The sequence below is a fragment of the Sinocyclocheilus grahami genome, unplaced genomic scaffold (assembly GCF_001515645.1).
Source record: "Sinocyclocheilus grahami isolate Dianchi unplaced genomic scaffold, SAMN03320097.WGS_v1.1 scaffold2440.1, whole genome shotgun sequence".
NCBI classification, from domain to species: domain Eukaryota; kingdom Metazoa; phylum Chordata; class Actinopteri; order Cypriniformes; family Cyprinidae; genus Sinocyclocheilus; species Sinocyclocheilus grahami.
Genome location: NW_015507619.1, coordinates 31023 through 51427, shown reverse-complemented (window position 1 = coordinate 51427; position 20405 = coordinate 31023). Strand labels below are relative to the sequence as shown.

At 38.5% G+C, this 20405-nt stretch overlaps 1 protein-coding gene across 1 annotated transcript in view; it reads right to left on the bottom strand.

Annotated features, from left to right (window-relative positions):
- LOC107575029 (rho GTPase-activating protein 39-like) overlaps positions 1-20405 on the bottom strand; it is a 63783-nt gene that overhangs the window by 15587 nt on the left and 27791 nt on the right. The window contains exons 4-7 of the mRNA XM_016261437.1: positions 11177-11813; positions 9884-9976; positions 1638-1711; positions 365-524 (exon numbers count right to left, since the gene is read on the bottom strand). Coding sequence (XP_016116923.1) covers positions 365-524; positions 1638-1711; positions 9884-9976; positions 11177-11813 — 964 coding nt within the window. The remainder of the gene's footprint in view (positions 1-364; positions 525-1637; positions 1712-9883; positions 9977-11176; positions 11814-20405) is intronic.

The window sequence follows — 20405 nt, the reverse complement described above, 5'->3', positions numbered from 1 at the left end:
ATTATATTAATATGTTAAGTTAACACACATTTAAAATAATCTAACTCTAATCTCCCCCCGCCCCCAAATTAAATCAAGATGTAAACAAATGTTTCCACATCACTAACAATGGTTTTTAATAATAATAATAATAAAAAAAACTTCTGGAATCACAAAATGCATTTAATAGAATAGCCCTGGTATCTGCTAATACATTTCTGCAGTTTTGTCATAACTATAGCAGAAATACTGTAGCCTAAATATATTCGGGGATATAATGTCAGACAACGGGGGGCCTTCAAGTCCAGAAGGTTGAAAACCTCTGGTCTAAAGGTCTTTCACTTTCGCTGTTTGAGATATAAATGTGAATGTTTGATGTTCTCACCAGGGACATTGGGATCAGAGAGGTTGTCTGGAAGTTTCCACTGGTCCACCTGTAGCTTGAGAGCATTCACCTCATCAATATCCCCCGGTACTCTACAAAATGAAGACAACAGCTTCAGCCAAGCCTGCTTATGATACACATATTCGTCTGTTTCTGAAAGCTATTTACCTTTTTTAATAGCCATAAGTGTTTGGACACTTCAACAGCACTAAGAACCCTGTCCTAAATGCTGCCCTCAGCCCTTGCGCTCCACACTTTGACTACACTGTAGCAATAAAGGGGCCTACTCAATCATAAAAAGACAAATGGGACAGCCTAAAATCTTGAGGACCGTACAGATAAGCACAAACAAAAGCCACATCAAGTGCACCATGTGGGACCCAGCTGAGAATAGTGTGCTGGATCATTTGACCACAAGGTGGAGCCAATGTGACAGGCTTAAGATGGCATGAAAGAGCCGTGATGCACAGGATTGAAAGAAAACGTGTCCCTGTTACATAGGGTTGCCAACCGTCCCATATTAGCTGGAACGTCCTGTATATTGGGCTTAATTTATGTGTCCCGTACGTGACCTCCCTTGTCCTGTTTCTTGACTGCTAACCACTGACTGATCACAGCAAGCGGCGCTCGCGCTAACGCCAATTCCGTCAGTGTTTTGACTTCAGTAAATCCGTTTTGGCAAATACAAACAACATGATTATTTTTCATGAGTCCAACATCCAGCTGCGCAAGAAAACGTGCAACCTGAGACCTGACCTAATTAAAACTCACCTGCCTGTAGCTTTCTAGTAACCGTTCAGACCTTGATTAGCTTGTTCAGGTGTGTTTGATTAGGGTTGAAGCAAAACTCTGCAGGGCTGCGGCTCGCCAGGACCGACGTTCGCCACCCATGATCTATCCCTTTATAATATATTGTCTAAATAAATAAAATAAACACTAAAAACTAAAATCAATCATTTTAAATGTGAAATTAAGCATTACATTATACTGTACGTATTAAAAAAATGATATTAATTTAGACATTAGCTAAAGATTACCTTTAAGAGAGTTATTAGTAATTATTTGATTATTTGCAGATTTACTGTAAGTGAAAGATAATTGCCAGTCAGTAGTTGTAATTTAAAACTAAAACTAATACGGAAATGTGCAGTACAATTAAATAAATCTAACATCTACTGATATCAACTGACATCTACTGATATTATTATTATTATAAAATCCATAATAAATTAATTAAAAATATTTTAAAAATCTATAATAAAAAACCTCTTACCTTCTTGCCCCCAGTAATGGCCACTTTTTGCAGCTTACGGTAGCAGTACTTTGCGTAAGTGCTGATGGAGAGACCTGTCAAAGACAATTAATATGCAGTATTACTGATCAATGACAGAACTCTGAAAGGAAATGACATAACTGACCACTGTCCCAATGCAAGTTTGTTTTCTGGTCAAATCTGCAATTCAAAGGCCTTAAGGAGAAACACAGTTTGGCTTGTGAATGAGCCTTGTGACTTGTATCAAAGTCCTAAGCATAAAATTCTTTCCTAAGGGATTTATCAATAAAGAAGTCTTTAGAAACAAAGCCAATCCACTCCACTCATTTTCTACGGTTTCAGAGTTCATGGCCTAACATGTTATGAAAGAGAAAGGCTTTGGGTGACAGGGGCGTAATAGGATTTTGCAGGCATTCCAACAGTTGGAGATGGAAATAACACAAACAACAACATTTGACAGCATGGTCAGAAAAAATACATTTGCTTAACCGATCAAGTTAAAAACATGAGATCAAACACAGAAGGTCACACAAAGACAAAGACCGATGAGGTGCTGTGCAAGTAGCTACTCGCCAATCTAGAACCTGACAGGGCTTCTTCTTTTACTCAAGACCAACCTTCAGTGACTCATATGCATATAAGTGTTTTCCAGCAGCTGAAAACTGAAACCCTCACTCTTGCTAAGCATGACTTGCTCAACGTCCTGCTGGGAGAATGCTGGAAGTGAACATTTCGAGTGAGATGTGAACGTTTCCTTACAGCTACAAGGTACATGAGGCGTGAAGTTGAACTGTTACAAGAAAAACTGGCAGGAAAGCAGCGTTTAAAGTACTAATGGAACCCGTCATCCACGCTCCGCTAGATGAAATATCGCTCACACTGATATTAAAGTGAAAGCGATCCAGCTACTAGTGACTCTGGCTAATACGCACTGACCTCTAAGACTTACACCGCAGTGCGAGGCGCTATCTGTTTCATTAAACTCACTCTCACAGCACATCCCTTCCTTGTTTCTTTTTGGGAACGTGACTCATTCTTTGGCTGAACAACCTTATGTGGTTACGCGGGTCTGAAAGAGATTTACAGCGAACAGGTGACTGAGGTTTGACTGGCCTGAACTGAAGCCTGAAAGACAGTAAGAACAGACACAGAGAGGCTTCAGGGCTCTTCACAGCCATTACTCACACGTTCAGACAAACATACGGACGGGAAGAGGGAGTAACAGTTTTATATGGGACAAATGTTGACGATAAAAATCTAAAAAGACAAAATGCTCAGTCAAACAAGCTCACTATGAAAACAAAAATAGCATTCCTTCTTCAACGTAGCAGCTGAAATAACTTGAAACAACTCAATGCAAAGTTCAAAACCTCACACGAGACCGTTGAATGATTGTCCAAACATAAAGCTAAGTTTTCATGATTAATATGATGGATTATGCAGTCAAATGAAGCAGGCATATCTATAACATTTGCATGCTGAGGTACTGGAGAAACCGTCTGAATGTGTGTCTTGTAGTAACTCATCATCAGATCTGGAGAAAGGATATTCAGTGTACGATTTACTTTGAAGATTTTTAACGTAGCAGCTGAAATAACTTGAAACAACTCAATGCAAAGTTCAAAACCTCACACGAGACCGTTGAATGATTGTCCAAACATAAAGCTAAGTTTTCATGATTAATATGATGGATTATGCAGTCAAATGAAGCAGGCATATCTATAACATTTGCATGCTGAGGTACTGGAGAAACCGTCTGAATGTGTGTCTTGTAGTAACTCATCATCAAATCTGGAGAAAGGATATTCAGTGTACGATTTACTTTGAAGATTTTTACTCAGAAATTGCTAGTAAATTCCACAAGTAATTGAACAGAAATGGCAAGTGATGTACTTTTAACTAAAAACTAGTCCATATGTAGACAAATTAGGGTTTTTTTTTTCAGTTAATGGTCTGAAGAAAACCCTCATAAAACAGATAAACGCACGCAGTCGTCAAAGTTTCCCAATATCAGACCTGACAGGAACAGGTGGTTCTGTATGAGACTGTCTACTGCCATCAGGCACAGTCTGTGAATCACGAAGATGATGAGATTTATAGCTTTTGTTTTGATGACTCTTGTGTGTATGAAGCTGTAAACTCATGTTAGACGAGCAGGTCAGATATTTCACAAGAGTCTGCCTCACTTCTCACTTCTGGCTTCTATTCTCTAGTTTCCCTTTAACATTTTTATTCTTACCTTTCCTGATGTGTGAACCTCTTCCCTCCATATTTTTATCAGTCATCATAACTCTATCACTATGTATTAAAGAAGTTTGTGACCGAAATCAGTGAATTTATAACATGGGAATGATACTGTATGATTCCTTTGAAAGGAATTAATAATTTTATTCAGCAAGGATGCATTAAATTGATCAAAAGTGACAAGGATATTCATAATGTTACAAAAGATTTCTATTTTAAAAAAATGCTGTTCTTTCAAACTTTCTATCCATCAAAAGTATCCTGAACAACTCATGCAATCTAACTCAATCTGACCTAATGACATCATTATCACATGGCACAGCTGATTGGTTCTCTCCTGTATCGGTAGCCAATGAGCTCGCTGCTCAACATTCAAATATATGACTAGTGCTTGCAGTTGCAGCTTGCTTCAGAAACCCTCCACCTTCCCCAGCTCCACCTGTATAGATCTGCTACGAGGTGATTCCTGTGCGCTATATGGGGGTTATTTCATGTATTTGCAGCAACAATATTTCTTACATGTTTACAGCAGCATGTTGTGGATGTATTGGCAGTAACAAGTCTCGGTACTTGCTCTGCCACAGCAGCAGCGTAGAAGATCTATTCCACCAAGACCAAATACATTAACATTGCCATGTACATTACCAAGCCAATCCCTCCGAGAGTTGTCATGACAGAAATATAAATATATATATACCTGTTTTTATACCATCATACAGTACTGCTAATTTATTGAACTTATTCCTCTTTCTTTCATCACCCATCTTCTTGGACTCATTTGTGAATGTATGTTGCGTCTTATCCTACAGTTAAACACACTTTTTATCATCGGCCTCTTAAAGATAAAGAATGACAGTTTGAACGCTTCAGCAGTTACCATAAGAAATGAAACGAGCTGATATGAGGGCTGTTTTGCATACAAATAGTGCCAGTGTTGTAACGGCGGTCCTTTGAGCCCATACAGGTTTTTTTCCCCCCACAATGCACCTCTAACAGGAGGCAGGAGTAGGTCACACCCCAACAAAACATCCAGAAACAAGAGTGAGAGAGTAAAAGAGCCTTACAAAAAAAGAAAAACAGTGCCACATCATATAATAAAGTCCTCTGAGAGTGTTTATTCTATATCAAAAGAGCCTGTGAACTCCAGCCCTTCCCACAATGCCATCTCCTGGGGCACACGGATAGCTGGTGAGGCCCTGCAACGGTAAAACCACATTCCATCTGCCATTCCAGAACATTCCCAGCATCCAGTCAGAGAGCGGGAAGGTGCAGAGGTGTCACATGGAATGCTCCACTGCAGCCAAAACAATGCTTGGGATGACTAAAGTAAACCGGCAGCACTTCAGTCAGCATGAACAAGTGAACACTGTTTAGTGACGGCAGTGTGATACAAGAGAAATGTTTCCTTTGTATTTTCCATCCACTAGAACCACAACAACATTCCTGACATTTGGCTTCCACAACAACACACGACGCTGGGATTTGAAAAGCCATTGTTTTTCTGGGTAAGCTGGAACTCAACGCTCTTACAAACATGGATGCCACCATAATTCCTCCCACAAATCCTTTAATCTTTACCATGAAGTTCAAAGATCATGATCTTATTCATTGTATGCCAATGGCACATGAAACCTATAGTGTTGCTGTATCCAATTGATGAAACTACAACCCATCTTATGCGATTAATGGGGAATAGCACAAAAACAGCACAATGACAAAGTATAAAATTATGGTTAAAGGTCAATGATTATCAACCATTGTGGTCTGAAAATGATGATGTAACCTGAATTAGGAGAGTAAAGTTACACGCATTCGTACAGAAAATTTTTCAGTTCGGTATGCATGTGCAACTACAGCAAATTACTGCACAAGTGAAACTTCATTGGAAACTTCCAGTTTTATTTACTGTTACTTTTGATAAGAGACAAAGTCTCATCTTTCATATGTCGTTTTTTTTCAGGAAATTCAAACTATAATGTCATGCTTTGATGTGGCGTGACAGATCGCTGTATGAATGCTTTAGTTCAAACAACAGCACAGCGCGAGTGAGCGCGATCATCCCTTTCTCTTTACTACTAGTTTTAACTAAAATAAACATGAATGAACATCTCATGCCTCATGTAATCTCTCAATCAGTGTTTCAACTACATCAAAACAAAATGTCACGTAGCATTTCATTTACCTCAGGCAAGTCATCAGTATCCACAGCTTGTTAGTTCACTAGAGAAATTAAGTCTAGAGAAGAGCATTTCGCGAAATATTAGACTCATTGGGCCAGATTTACTAACACTTTGTATTTTCCATCCACTAGAACCACAACAACATTCCTGACATTTGGCTTCCACAACAACACACGACGCTGGGATTTGAAAAGCCATTGTTTTTCTGGGTAAGCTGGAACTCAACGCTCTTACAAACATGGATGCCACCATAATTCCTCCCACAAATCCTTTAATCTTTACCATGAAGTTCAAAGATCATGATCTTATTCATTGTATGCCAATGGCACATGAAACCTATAGTGTTGCTGTATCCAATTGATGAAACTACAACCCATCTTATGCGATTAATGGGGAATAGCACAAAAACAGCACAATGACAAAGTATAAAATTATGGTTAAAGGTCAATGATTATCAACCATTGTGGTCTGAAAATGATGATGTAACCTGAATTAGGAGAGTAAAGTTACACGCATTCGTACAGAAAATTTTTCAGTTCGGTATGCATGTGCAACTACAGCAAATTACTGCACAAGTGAAACTTCATTGGAAACTTCCAGTTTTATTTACTGTTACTTTTGATAAGAGACAAAGTCTCATCTTTCATATGTCGTTTTTTTTCAGGAAATTCAAACTATAATGTCATGCTTTGATGTGGCGTGACAGATCGCTGTATGAATGCTTTAGTTCAAACAACAGCACAGCGCGAGTGAGCGCGATCATCCCTTTCTCTTTACTACTAGTTTTAACTAAAATAAACATGAATGAACATCTCATGCCTCATGTAATCTCTCAATCAGTGTTTCAACTACATCAAAACAAAATGTCACGTAGCATTTCATTTACCTCAGGCAAGTCATCAGTATCCACAGCTTGTTAGTTCACTAGAGAAATTAAGTCTAGAGAAGAGCATTTCGCGAAATATTAGACTCATTGGGCCAGATTTACTAACAGCTTGCACCAGCGCAAACCGTCTTTTGGCGTTAAAATAGTACTGTTAGGATTTACTAAAAATGCACAGTGAAAAATTAGCGCTGAAAAGGTGTGGACAGAGTTATTTTTTGCGCCTGACCTTATTGAATATGCATTTGTAGAAGTTTCCCTTTCAGATGCAAAAAGACGAGTATTCAAATGAATTACGCAATGCGATTTACTAACGTTTGCGCTCATTAAATTACTGGTATTTGCGCCATTGTTTTAACGCCCCAAAAAAGCATGTCTTAAACTATTTTGCACCTGTATCGTAAGTAGATCACCCGCACCTGATGAGCATCGGCTCTGCTTATTTACACTGCACTTGGTATATTGCGTTGGTCGATATGTAAATGAAATGTTGCGTCTGGTTTTTTTTATTTGCACATTGTCAGTTATTCATCCGCAGAAATTTCCACCCCCTTTGGCGCTGTTTTGGAATTGCACTCTCAAGCTAATTTGCCCTGTAATAATCTGGCCCATTATATTTGACTTTACCTGTTAGTGATGTCTTAATTATTTAATATATGTTTAAATAAATCTGTTATGAAATAAGTTATGACAGCCATATATTTCAATAAGACATTTTATCATTTAGAAGTTAATTTAAAAACTGCATTATGTGGCGCCTGACCTTATTGAATATGCATTTGTAGAAGTTTCCCTTTCAGATGCAAAAAGACGAGTATTCAAATGAATTACGCAATGCGATTTACTAACGTTTGCGCTCATTAAATTACTGGTATTTGCGCCATTGTTTTAACGCCCCAAAAAAGCATGTCTTAAACTATTTTGCACCTGTATCGTAAGTAGATCACCCGCACCTGATGAGCATCGGCTCTGCTTATTTACACTGCACTTGGTATATTGCGTTGGTCGATATGTAAATGAAATGTTGCGTCTGGTTTTTTTTATTTGCACATTGTCAGTTATTCATCCGCAGAAATTTCCACCCCCTTTGGCGCTGTTTTGGAATTGCGCTCTCAAGCTAATTTGCCCTGTAATAATCTGGCCCATTATATTTGACTTTACCTGTTAGTGATGTCTTAATTATTTAATGTATGTTTAAATAAATCTGTTATGAAATAAGTTATGACAGCCATATATTTCAATAAGACATTTTATCATTTAGAAGTTAATTTAAAAACTGCATTATGTGTTTACATGTTTGCATACAATTTATTTTAAGTTGAGTGTTGATTATTATATTTAAAAATAAATAGTAATTGAATTTATGTTTGGGCTCTATTGTTAACTGTAACCTTATAGTAATATAAAAGGGCTCCCTAGATTTTTATCCCTAGTAAAATATTAGTTATAATTGAATTTATTTAAAGAAAGAACTATTTGTTAGTAAACCACTGTTTAATAATTAAAAAAAAAAAAGTTTAATTTTCCCCCCTGCTGTAGCGTAACAATACTGAAACATTACACCCCTACCCTTAATTATTAAAAATTGCTTCTAAAATGTTCACTTAAGTGGACACCAACACCAGAGGGTTCAACACTCTCACTCCCATTTCAGATATGAAATGCAGTCCGCTAATTGTCGCCCGCTGAGTGCTTTTGAACTCCTCGTTGAGTTCACACTGTGATGTATCAGTCAGTGCAACGGCTTCATCAAAGTCAGTCAGAGGGTAGTAATAAAATGATGAATCACATGTAAAACAGTTAATGAACTAAAAGATCGGGGCTGGTGGCAAAGTCTGTAGGTTCGAATCCCTCAAAAGGTGATCCATGAACACTTGCTCCAGATGTACTGTCCATGTAATAAGTATTTAGTACTAAATGATATACAGTATTGGTAATGACAGTACATTTAAGCCTTCCATCTCAAACAGTGGCAGTGGTCATTACTTAACTGGTGATCGTGAAGAGAGCACATGTCTCATGGCACTGCCCCTGTGAAGACAGCACACAGTGTAATTAACCAAGGCCAGGCTGGAGCTGCATTATTAAGAGCCCACGCAGAGCTGTCTCGTCAAACTCTTTGTTTTGGAGCGGGGCTCTTGAGAAAGGCTCAATGTGTGCGCGAGGAATATAGAAGAGAGTTAAAAGAACAAGCTGAGGGTTAAGTTGGATGGCAGCCACTGAGGGTGTAACCTGATAAAAATGTCCCGTTCTCCTTTTTTGTCTCAATCCGCCTGTTCTTCTTTTTCTTTCCATCTCCAATCACTATCGCTTCAAGACTGAAAGACGTTCTCAGGATCTTTGTTGCCTCTCAACCCACAAACTCTCTCTCTCTTTGCCTGCACAGTCTGGCTACGGGCCAGGGAAGCGTGGGACTCGCAGAATGTCTTGTTGCTCAAAGCTTTAATCTTGCCTCTAAAAGAGAGAGTGAGAAAGGGAGAGAGGAGGGGGATACTCCCCTTCTGTGCTTGGCCAGCTGCTCTCTCTTTGAGTGGTCCTCCTCCACCAGCGGACCCAAAGCATCATTAATACTCTCCCTCCTCAGCCAAACGTGTTACCAGGAAGATTCCCTTATTTACATTGAATACCAAACCCCCTTGACACTGGAGCCTCTCTTTCAGTTAAAGATTAAGGATGCTTTAGCTTACAGAACACGAAAAACAACATGAAACAGCATTCACTACGGATTCAACTATAGAACAACAGATAGAACGATAGACAGACAGAAAGAGATGGATGGATGGATGGATCTTATGGATGAATGGATGGATAAAAAGATAGACAAGATAGAATGATAAAAAGAAAGAATGATAGATTCCTGACGGGTGTTGCCAATTCACTTTAAATACCAACTTATGAATTGAAAGAAAGCCAAATGACTCATTCCACCATAAACTCACCCTCTTCTTCCTCATTGTTCTGTCTCCTCTTCTTCCCGGATTTTGAATTCTTCTTGTTTTTTATGTCCTGCTGCTCCATGATGTGCTGCAGTACTGTCGGATACAATAAAACTATTAATTGTGAACACTCATATGCTCCAACAGTCCGTCCGAAAAATACATGACTTTATTGTTCCATGACCTGTGACGTTTCACCTGCAGTAACCCCTGCGTTTTATTTTTCTCTCCTCCACAGCGTTGCATCCTGTTTGGGTAGGCACAATGCCATAATAATTTTAGCAGTGTAACCAATATTGGCCTGCTCTGTTTGTATGTATATAAGTGTTTCAGGCTTTGAATCTATATGGGACAGCCTAAAATATAAACACTCCCCTGTGTGTGTCCTTTTCCTGTCCCACAAACAAAAACACTGGACTATCCAAGAAATACACTAGTCCTATTTGTATTACACTAGTCCTAAATTATATATCATTTGAAAGCTTAGAAGCCCAAGATTCATCCTGTGCAAACCATTTTGAAATTGGACATTGTGTTACCATGGAAATGGTACTTTAAAATCTTTTGGCGGTCTCCTCCCCCTTAGTGGGCGGTGTCAAGTGTCATATTACAAAATGTATTACGGTATTTTACAATCAAAACCTTTTATAATCTTGGCAAAATACATATCATTGGAAAGGGCTGAGTCTCAGGATTCCATATTTGGTGGTATTTTGAGATAGAAGTAAGATTTACAGAGAAATCTAGACATTTGTGACAGAAAAATGCATTAAAAAAATTCAATGGAGTTTTTGGATGGCACCCGGTGGCTGTTTGTGGTATAACACCCTAAATAAAATCTCACAGAAACCTAAATTTTTTTCATATCAACTTCAAATTTGGAACATAACTTATTTAGACACAAGGCTTTAATTTTATACAAATTTTAGAGTAAAACCTGTTATGTAAAATATTTACTATATATAAAATGAAATAAAACTTGTATAGCGCATTTTCTTTACAGTAAATTTAAACGTCTATAACTTTTTGATACTTGAATTATTTTGAAAAACTTCCACAATAATCTGCTGATTTTCTTCTTTAAAAAGAGACCAACCGTAGGTCTGTATTCCAAAGTGTTCATAAATTACAACAATTTAAGTTTGGATAGTGCACTTTATTGCCTATTTTAAAAAATGGGGTGTGACAGTATCTGGACACTTAAACCACATTTATAAATGTATGAATGCAATTGCATTAGACATAAACCTTCAAAGTAAACCAATTCATCTATAATAAATATTTGAAATGACCTACTTTTCTTATCAGTACTGGGCTCAAGGTGTCGCTGGATGTAGCCTTCCAAATAGCGCCTAAACTTGGGCGAAGGCGAGAAGAACGCTAGGCTGATGGCCATCAACTCCCAGCCCGCCTCCAAGCTCCTCAAACTCAAGTTTCCGGTGGTCTGTCGCACCAACTGCACGTACAGTTCATCCCTCAAGCCTTGCATCCCCCAGCACTTCGTGACCACTTGAAGGGCTGCAAGGCGTTTGTCCAACCTGGCTGGCCTGTCGCCCATGTAGGCCTGGACCAGCTTGAACATCTCGCAGGCTTCCTTCTTGACAGACCGGTCGCTGATGATCAGCATTGGTTTCTTAATGGAGCCACGGTTCCACGAGAGCATATTAGCAATGGAGACGCGCCGGCGAAACAGGCCCTGCGTGTGCTGGTTAAGGTTCTTGCTGGCCCAGTCCTCCATGTTGGCATCGGGTGTAGGCTTGCAGAGGGTGGTGTATGGGTACTGGTAACCAGAACCCGTGCTGGCAAGGGAAGGAGGGGTGGGACGGTTGTTGTTGTTTTTATGGCTGAGGTGGGCGGTTCCACGACCCGCTCTGTCATGGTCACAGTCCTGGGGCGAGATGTCCTGTTGAGTTTTGGATTCCAGTGTTCCTGTCTGGAGACAAAAAGAAAGATTGAGAAACAGAAAGATGTCAGTACGGATGCAGCTGTTCTAGCGTTTATTTGCATTTATTTACGACTGCCGCAAGCACTTGAATCCGAGTGCGTGTGTTGCGTAGGTTGCAGCTGATTGGCTTACTCAGTTTCCCTGCAGAAACCTGGAAACGTTCACATGGATTACGCTCACTCCCTAAATAGGTGACCCAATATGGAAATCGCATCCCAACTTCAAACATTACTGCCTCCCCTCTTCTCTCTCCTCCTTTCTCTCTCTTTCCTAACTCATTAATGCTCCAAAAAATCCCTGTCCGACTGGTTCCACACTGAAGAAAATTAATTTAATAACTGAATTTAATGCATTTTTCTCTCATTTAAAAATTTTCACATACACATTTAAAGGAATAGTATTTCTAAAAAAAAAAATATCATGATGGAACGAAAGTAGCAATAGATATTTTCTTCCTTGTTGTAGCATACATGCAAGTGTAACAGACAGTGTTGGGAAAAGTTACTTTTAAAAGTAATGCAATATTGTTACTCCCTGATAAAGTAATGATTATTAGTAATAATCCCTGATTGCATTACTTAGTTACTTTTTTACGGAAAGTAATGTGTTACATTACTTTTTATAGAAAGTAATGTTACGCTACTTTTGCCTTACTTTTTCTGATCTGGGTTTGCTTGTTTGTTTTAATATATATAAAAAATTATTTTGGAAAATGTAAAAGCCCTTTCATTCCCTCAGGCTTAAAGGGGTCATATGATGCTGCTAAAAATAACATTATTTTGTGTATTTGGTGTAATGAAATGTGTTTATGCGGTTTAAAGTTTAAAAAACACATTATTTTCCACATACTGTACATTATTGTTTCTCCTCTATGCCCCGCCTTTTTGAAACGCGTCGATTTTTACAAAGCTCATCGATCTGAAAAAGCGAGGTGTGCTGTGATTGGCCAGCTATCCAATGCGTTGTGATTGGTTGAATACCTCAAGCGTGAGACGGAAATGTTACGCCCCTCACCATACTGTTGATGCCGTGTCCCGGCCGGAGCGACGAGACAAAAACATTAAAACCCATTACAAATGAGGCATTTGTTGCATCCAGTGGAGACATAATTACTGATTATAATGACTTATACTGTCTTTTTACGCGTTGCGTTGCAATGCATCGCATAAAACCCTGTCTGCATTTGTGATCAGAGAAATGACAAACAACAAGTGCTACTCCACACTGCCCAAAACTCACGTTTGAATCATCAGTGGCAAATCCTTTAAATGAAAACGTACTTACAGTCTGTGAGTCAGAACTGCCGGCATTTTAGTCTAACGTTACCCTACCAGCATCAGTGAACAGGCCTCCATAAAATGTGCTGCACACATCTGGATATTTGGGTTAAACTGTTCTGGAACAGTGTTGTAAATACAAATTAACCACTGATTTGTAGTCGTGTCCTCTTTTGGATGACCAAAAAAAAGTAGTTTCGCTTTCACAACGAAAAACACAGCGGCCTAGCGTGAGGGGAAGCCCCGGCTAAGCATGCGCTGAGGCCGGGCTAGCGTGAGCTGAGGGGCGGAGTCGAGAACGGCGTGCCCGGCGGATGCGACGAATGAGCGGCAACCACATGTGACGGACCCCGGGCTGAACTCCTCTTCGTCCACGGTGAAAGTTGATGTATTCCCTCAGCGACCAGCACAGATCAGCTCTAGGCATGACGAAGCGGATATCGTCCTCTTTTGGAAGACCAAACAAAGTAGTTTCTCTTTCACAACGAAGCACACAGCGTCTTCACGACATGGCTGCAGCGTCAACAATACTACAGTGAGACTAAAAGTTAAGCCTTCTTTCTTTGCGTGAACATTTGGGTGGTGTTATGCAAATCTTCCCACATAGTGAGGTAGACATGTGGGGGCGTGTTAGAACGAGCCATTTTAGGTAGGTGTGGCTGACTCATAACTTTTATAAAGAATATCTCTTTGGATTTGAGACTTTAGTTTTTGCAACTTTACAGATCTTCTTTATGCACCAAGAGCTTGTAATACTCCAAAGAGAAAGGAAAAATTGAAATCGCATCATATGACCCCTTTAAGGCAATGTAAATTCACTCTCAAACAAACCTTTTAGTTGTGCTGCCATTCAATATTGCATGAAGAATAGGATGCAGAAGAAGAAAGTTCATTTAATCTTCAGCAGTAAAAAAATAAATGAAACAAATGTTATGTTTATCTAAAGTCATTTTGGCCTCTTGTAAGTTGTAAGTTGAGTAAGAGCTGTAAGTAAGAGCTGTAAGTTCATAAATAGGAAAATAAAGTAACTGGCATTACCTATTTGAAAAAGTAACAGATATTTTCTTGTAAATTAAAAAGTAATGTGTTACTTTACTAGTTACAAAGTAATGATTATGTACAGTAACTCACATTACTTGTAATGTGTCAGTTTAACGCATTAACTTAATTAGTTATGAAAAAATAACGCGATTAAAATATTTTAACGCAGTTAATCATCTTACATTTCATACAGTGGACTGACAAATATGATGCAGGGCAACAACAACATAAATGCAGTTATGCCCTAAAATTCAAGATATTAGGGCAAAAATGCCTCTGTATGAGTTTTTGTCTCATATTTATATCATATGATAAGCAATACCACATGAGCAGCGAGAGTAATATCACAGGAGTGCTGTTTTTGTCACGAAGAACATGAGTGCAAATGTGATTTTATAGTACAACAGTTCAGTAAATAAGAAGTTAATATTGTGCTATATTTTAAACACAATTTTGTGTTTTTGTTCAATTTTGCCAACAAAAATATTACCTAAAAGCCACAGCAGAATTGTTGTGCGTCTGTGAGCAACACTGTTGCCAACTCTCGCAAGATAAATAAGCAACCGCAGCTTCAAAAACAAGCCCAAAACAAACCCAATATTTTTTGACGATTTATCATCATCAATATTATTTATTACCAATAAATGAGCCTGCAACATATTAAACTGAAACCACTCTTTTTATCTGAAAAGCAAAAACAGAAGTTATTTTACAAAGAGCAGCAAACTGCAACAAAGTGGGAACAAAACTCATCTCACCTGTGAGCAGAATAGGATTGGACAGATGGAATAGGAGAAAAACAGAAGAGCTTTAAAGGGGAGCTGTAACATAGCCACCTATTTATAGCCTACTAAAATATTGGCTATTCGACCCATATTTACTCTTAGTATTAGTATTGGACTACTTGTTTTTTATTACAGCCAGTGAGAATTAATACATTACAAAAACATTGTAAAAATAAAAAATGAGGCTAAAAGAAAGTCATCCCACTCCTCTATGTCTACTTCTATCATTGCTTGGATTACAGCGGCACACGCCTTCTTTTTGAACGTGATTTTTCTCCAATGAGGGGAAGGTGGGGGCAGAACATTTGGCAAATTACGCTGCAGCACGTTTATATTATTGCACTGGTTGCTATTAACTGCGAGCAGACAGAGTGTCAATCAATGCATTGGATGATACGGCGAACATAAAGAAACAAAGTTGCTTGTCAGATTTCCTTAACAAGCAACCATATTTATTAAATAAGCCCAAAAAACCACAACCCTCGACCCGGGATTTTTCACGTAACTTTACACAAAAAAAAGAAACTGCCCAAAGAAAATGCCCAAAGTCGCGTATAATACGTGGACTTGGCAACTCTGGTGAGCAACACAGCGGTGAATGAATCCGCGTTTTGAATGAATCGTGTGAACCAATGATTCAGTAGCCCATTCATAAAGAGAGCCGTTTACTTCATTCCTGAATGAATCAGCCATTTGAACGAACTGACTCATAAAGACATTTACCGCCACCTGCTGGTAGATTTAGTTTCTTCTTTAGAGTATCATTTCATTTATTAAAAATGTTTTTAATTAAAGGGATTAAAGGGATAGTTCACCAAAAAGAAATAAAGAAATTCTGTCATCATTTACTCACCCTCATGTTGTTTCAAACCTGAATGACTTACTTTCTTTTGCACAACATAAAAGAAGGTATTTTAAATACTGTTTATAACTAAGCTGTTTTGGTCACTAGTGACTTTCATTGCATGAACAAAAAATACTAAGATGTTTCTCAAATTATCTTCTTTTATGCCCCATACTTTGTTAGGCCATTATAGCCTAAATATTTAACACAATAATAGATTTAAATTATCTTTTGGGGGTATTTTCACAGCCAAATTTAGTTTGGGTTAAACTGCCAATATTAATTAATATAATTAATCACAGCACCCTGTAATTAGATAAAAAATTGAAATTGACTGACAGCCCTACTTGTAATGCGCTACCCCCAACACTGGTAACGGATTTTCAACCAATGTCCAACGAGTAATTGGAATAAATTAATCATGGCTGACTATGAAAAACTGTGATGTGATCGTGTCACATTGCGCTGCAGTTTCACGTTAAATGTGGACAGACAAATCTACAAAAACAAGAGAAATGTGAGCTCTTTGATTCTTTAGTATTTCAGTGGTGACAGCCAAGCATGTGACACAACTAGGCCTGTCACGATAACAACTTTTTGTTGTGCGATATTTAGCCTAGTAGCCGGGACAACTTCTTTAAGTTTACATACGTGACGTAATGACGCAGTGCCATGCTCGAATTTCCCGCGAGAAACTACCCGTACTACTCACATTAGAAAACATTATTATAAGCTAACCATTGTGAATCGGGCTAAAGTAAGGCGATAGTTTTGAACACTGGCTGGTTATGTACTTGCTCAAATATTGATTTCGGATAATTTTTTACTAAAAAAAAGTTACGGACTGCAGCTTTAACATGGAGTGGGTCAGGCAGCTATTTTGAAATCTCATGACCAGACAAATACTCAGATTGTGATAACCAATGTCCAACGAGTAATTGGAATAAATTAATCATGGCTGACACACATCGAAACACATTACCCGAATGTGCCAAATCACAGTGAGCTGTAAGAGCCGACTGTCTTGTACAACCACAACACCTGGCTGTGTGAATGAGGCGACTGGTCCGGTCTCTGTTTTCCTTTCTCAATTATTCTGCAAATAGCACCAGGGGCCTCATGTATAAAACTCTCCGTAGATTTCATTCTTAAAGTGTACGTAGGCACAAAAGCTATATTTTGCGTACGCACAAAAGTTTTCAGATTTATAAAACCATGCGTACGCCAGAACCTGTGCAAAAATCCCTTTATAAATCCCAGTCAGGGGAAGATTGTGTGTACGTGCATCTCCACCCCAGCTCCTCCCCGAAATCACCATATATGGAGCTTACGTCGTCTCATTTTTATGATGCATAACCTCATCTGCATATCATTTCCATGCATATTCCCATCCACGTGACACCATGTTTAACACCGTCAAAGGTACAAGACGTAAAGGAAATATGAGGTACGGACTAAATGCCATTTTCATTTTCATTGTCAAAATCATCCAGTAGCCTATGTTTTAGAATATATCAAAATATCCATAAAAACAAAACTGTTTAGTTCTCAGATAAATAGCCTATTTTAGAATATACTTGACCTCAGTGGCCAAATACTAAATTTGGCCGTGTTTGAAATACTGAGTAAACATTATCCATTCACAAACATTAACATAGTGCTTAAGGCAAAGTCCATTTTAACCTAGCTTTATGGATGTAATTATTTTAATGGTTAATGATCATTTGATTGATGACAAATCTCTCCTAGTGTATTAAGATCCATAATATTAACTCCAACTTATGCTCCCCAGGAGAAGCCAAACCACATGTGGAGCACTACACTAATGACAAATGGAACGGTCAGCACACACATCGAAACACATTACCCGAATGTGCCAAATCACAGTGAGCTGTAAGAGCCGACTGTCTTGTACAACCACAACACCTGGCTGTGTGAATGAGGCGACTGGTCCGGTCTCTGTTTTCCTTTCTCAATTATTCTGCAAATAGCACCAGGGGCCTCATGTATAAAACTCTCCGTAGATTTCATTCTTAAAGTGTACGTAGGCACAAAAGCTATATTTTGCGTACGCACAAAAGTTTTCAGATTTATAAAACCATGCGTACGCCAGAACCTGTGCAAAAATCCCTTTATAAATCCCAGTCAGGGGAAGATTGTGTGTACGTGCATCTCCACCCCATCTCCTCCCCGAAATCACCATATATGGAGCTTACGTCGTCTCATTTTTATGATGCATAACCTCATCTGCATATCATTTCCATGCATATTCCCATCCACGTGACACCATGTTTAACACCGTCAAAGGTACAAGACGTAAAGGAAATATGAGGTACGGACTAAATGCCATTTTCATTTTCATTGTCAAAATCATCCAGTAGCCTATGTTTTAGAATATATCAAAATATCCATAAAAACAAAACTGTTTAGTTCTCAGATAAATAGCCTATTTTAGAATATACTTGACCTCAGTGGCCAAATAGTATTTCAATTGTTTTAAACCATTCAAATCAAATCAAATGTATGCAGTTTTGCTGAAAAGGTGAACACCTTTTAGCTAATTTTAATGGAAACAGATAAGCCTATAGCCTATTTATCGCAGTGTAAATACAATTGTCTGACTCGGCGCATCACTGACAAAGTGTTTTAAAAAGGAAACAGGCAAATCTTACCGTTTTTATTATTTTTATTTTTTTAAGTTGTATCCTTCAAATACAGTGGTATTTTTCATAATGTTGTGGAGATCACTTCACACAACATCAACCGACCACCGAATCCAGCAGTGTCCGCCATAATATCGAAGTAAGTGTGCATCATTGATCACTGTTCTCGCTAAACAAATTCTCACAACATGAGATCTGCAGTTTAGTTTAAATATGAATTATTATAGCTCTCCTCGCTGTCATTAAAATATTGCATGCCACAGGAAAATTGATTAAGCGCATCAACTACAAATATGTCTAAATTCATATAATTTTGGTATAACTTCTGCGTAATGACTATGTAATTTCAGTGCTTATCTCCATTAATGAGAGTGGGATATTTAATGTAAATGTGTATATCGAAATGAAAACAGAGTTTAAAATCCTTCCATCCGTACGTTGTGCACTTATTTTTCGGCAAGTTATTTTTTATAAATCCAGATACGTGCGTGGAAAACAGCGAACGCACATTTCTATGCCCATTTTGTGCATACGCAATGTATATACATGAGGCCCCAAGGCTTGTATTTCTGTTATGTTTTAAAACGAACAGGTTGTTTCTGGTGGAGCACAGACTAAAGATTAATTTATGTTCCAGTATTTCCAGCACACTTCAAGAACTGCATTAACATGCATGCTAATGCTATCAAATGTAGAGCCTGAATCCAAAACACTTGGGGCCAGTTTTACTAACAGCAAACTATCTTTTGGCGTTAAAATGTATTGTCAGGTGTTACTAAAGACGCGCAGTGATTGTGTTACTAAATTAGCGCTGAAAAGGCATGAACACAGTTGTTTTTGCACTGAATATGCATTTGAAGAGTTTGTAGGAGAACAGAGAGCGCGTGGTAGAAGGGTGAGGATTTTTTCCACACGTATTAATTTATTTGGATATATTACCACACGAACATATTGTTTGCCAAGCCATGTTATTTTTAATTTGCTTCAGGAAAAAAAAGACGACTTGGAACCCTCAACTAGAAGTCTCGCAATACCAGGTCTATCAAAACTTCTCGCATCCCTTCATTTTTAAGCATACACGAGGGTCTGTGTGCAGTGCGTGACGCAAATTTCGTCACCAGACTAGTACGCGCATACTGTACGTGCACCACCTGAATTTTTGTAGCCGAGCGCAGGTCACACATGCGCATTCAATTTGTTTTACAGTATTCAGTTGTTCCACAAGGTGGCAACACTGGCCCAGGCTGCTGTTTCAGATTAAAAAAAATGAAACGAAAGAGACAGATACTAAAGAGCACAGACACTGGACTAAGATTAACCTTTCTTGAGCATATAGGTCGACCGCCAGTGTTCAAGAACGCTATAAAATGAAGTATACTTTAAAAGCCTTTGTGTTTGACTGTATGCATACGCTAACGTACATGTACAAAAATGAAGTATACTTTGGGCTTAAGTGTTCCTGCTCGACTTCCATTGTATAACGAAGCAGATTACTCGAGTTCCACTGTCTGCAGACAGTTCCAGTATTGTGAGAGGGTATCTTAAAAAAGCAGCAATTTTGCGATAAAGTTCACTACAAAGTGGGCTGAATGGTGGTGGCAGGTAACAAATGATATAGGTTTTCTGCCTTTATTATGACCAGTATGCGTCCATCCACATAAAACATATTCTACATTAAATACAGTCATCCATAATGATGGTCTGAAAAAGTAATTTGGCTCTAGCTCTACACTGACCTACTTGCTACCCGATACTTGCTTCCCATATGTACATCTTCCACAAACAAACAAATACACAAACACGCGCTCACTTATAGCTGATCTTTTACTTTTGACTCCTTTACATCTCCTTGTCCATCAATCGCTTGCTCACTAAACTCACCATTTTCCCCTTATTCCTGCACATTTTCTTTCATGAGAAAAACAACAACTGACCTTTGTACAATCCTCTTAATCTAAGCACAACACACA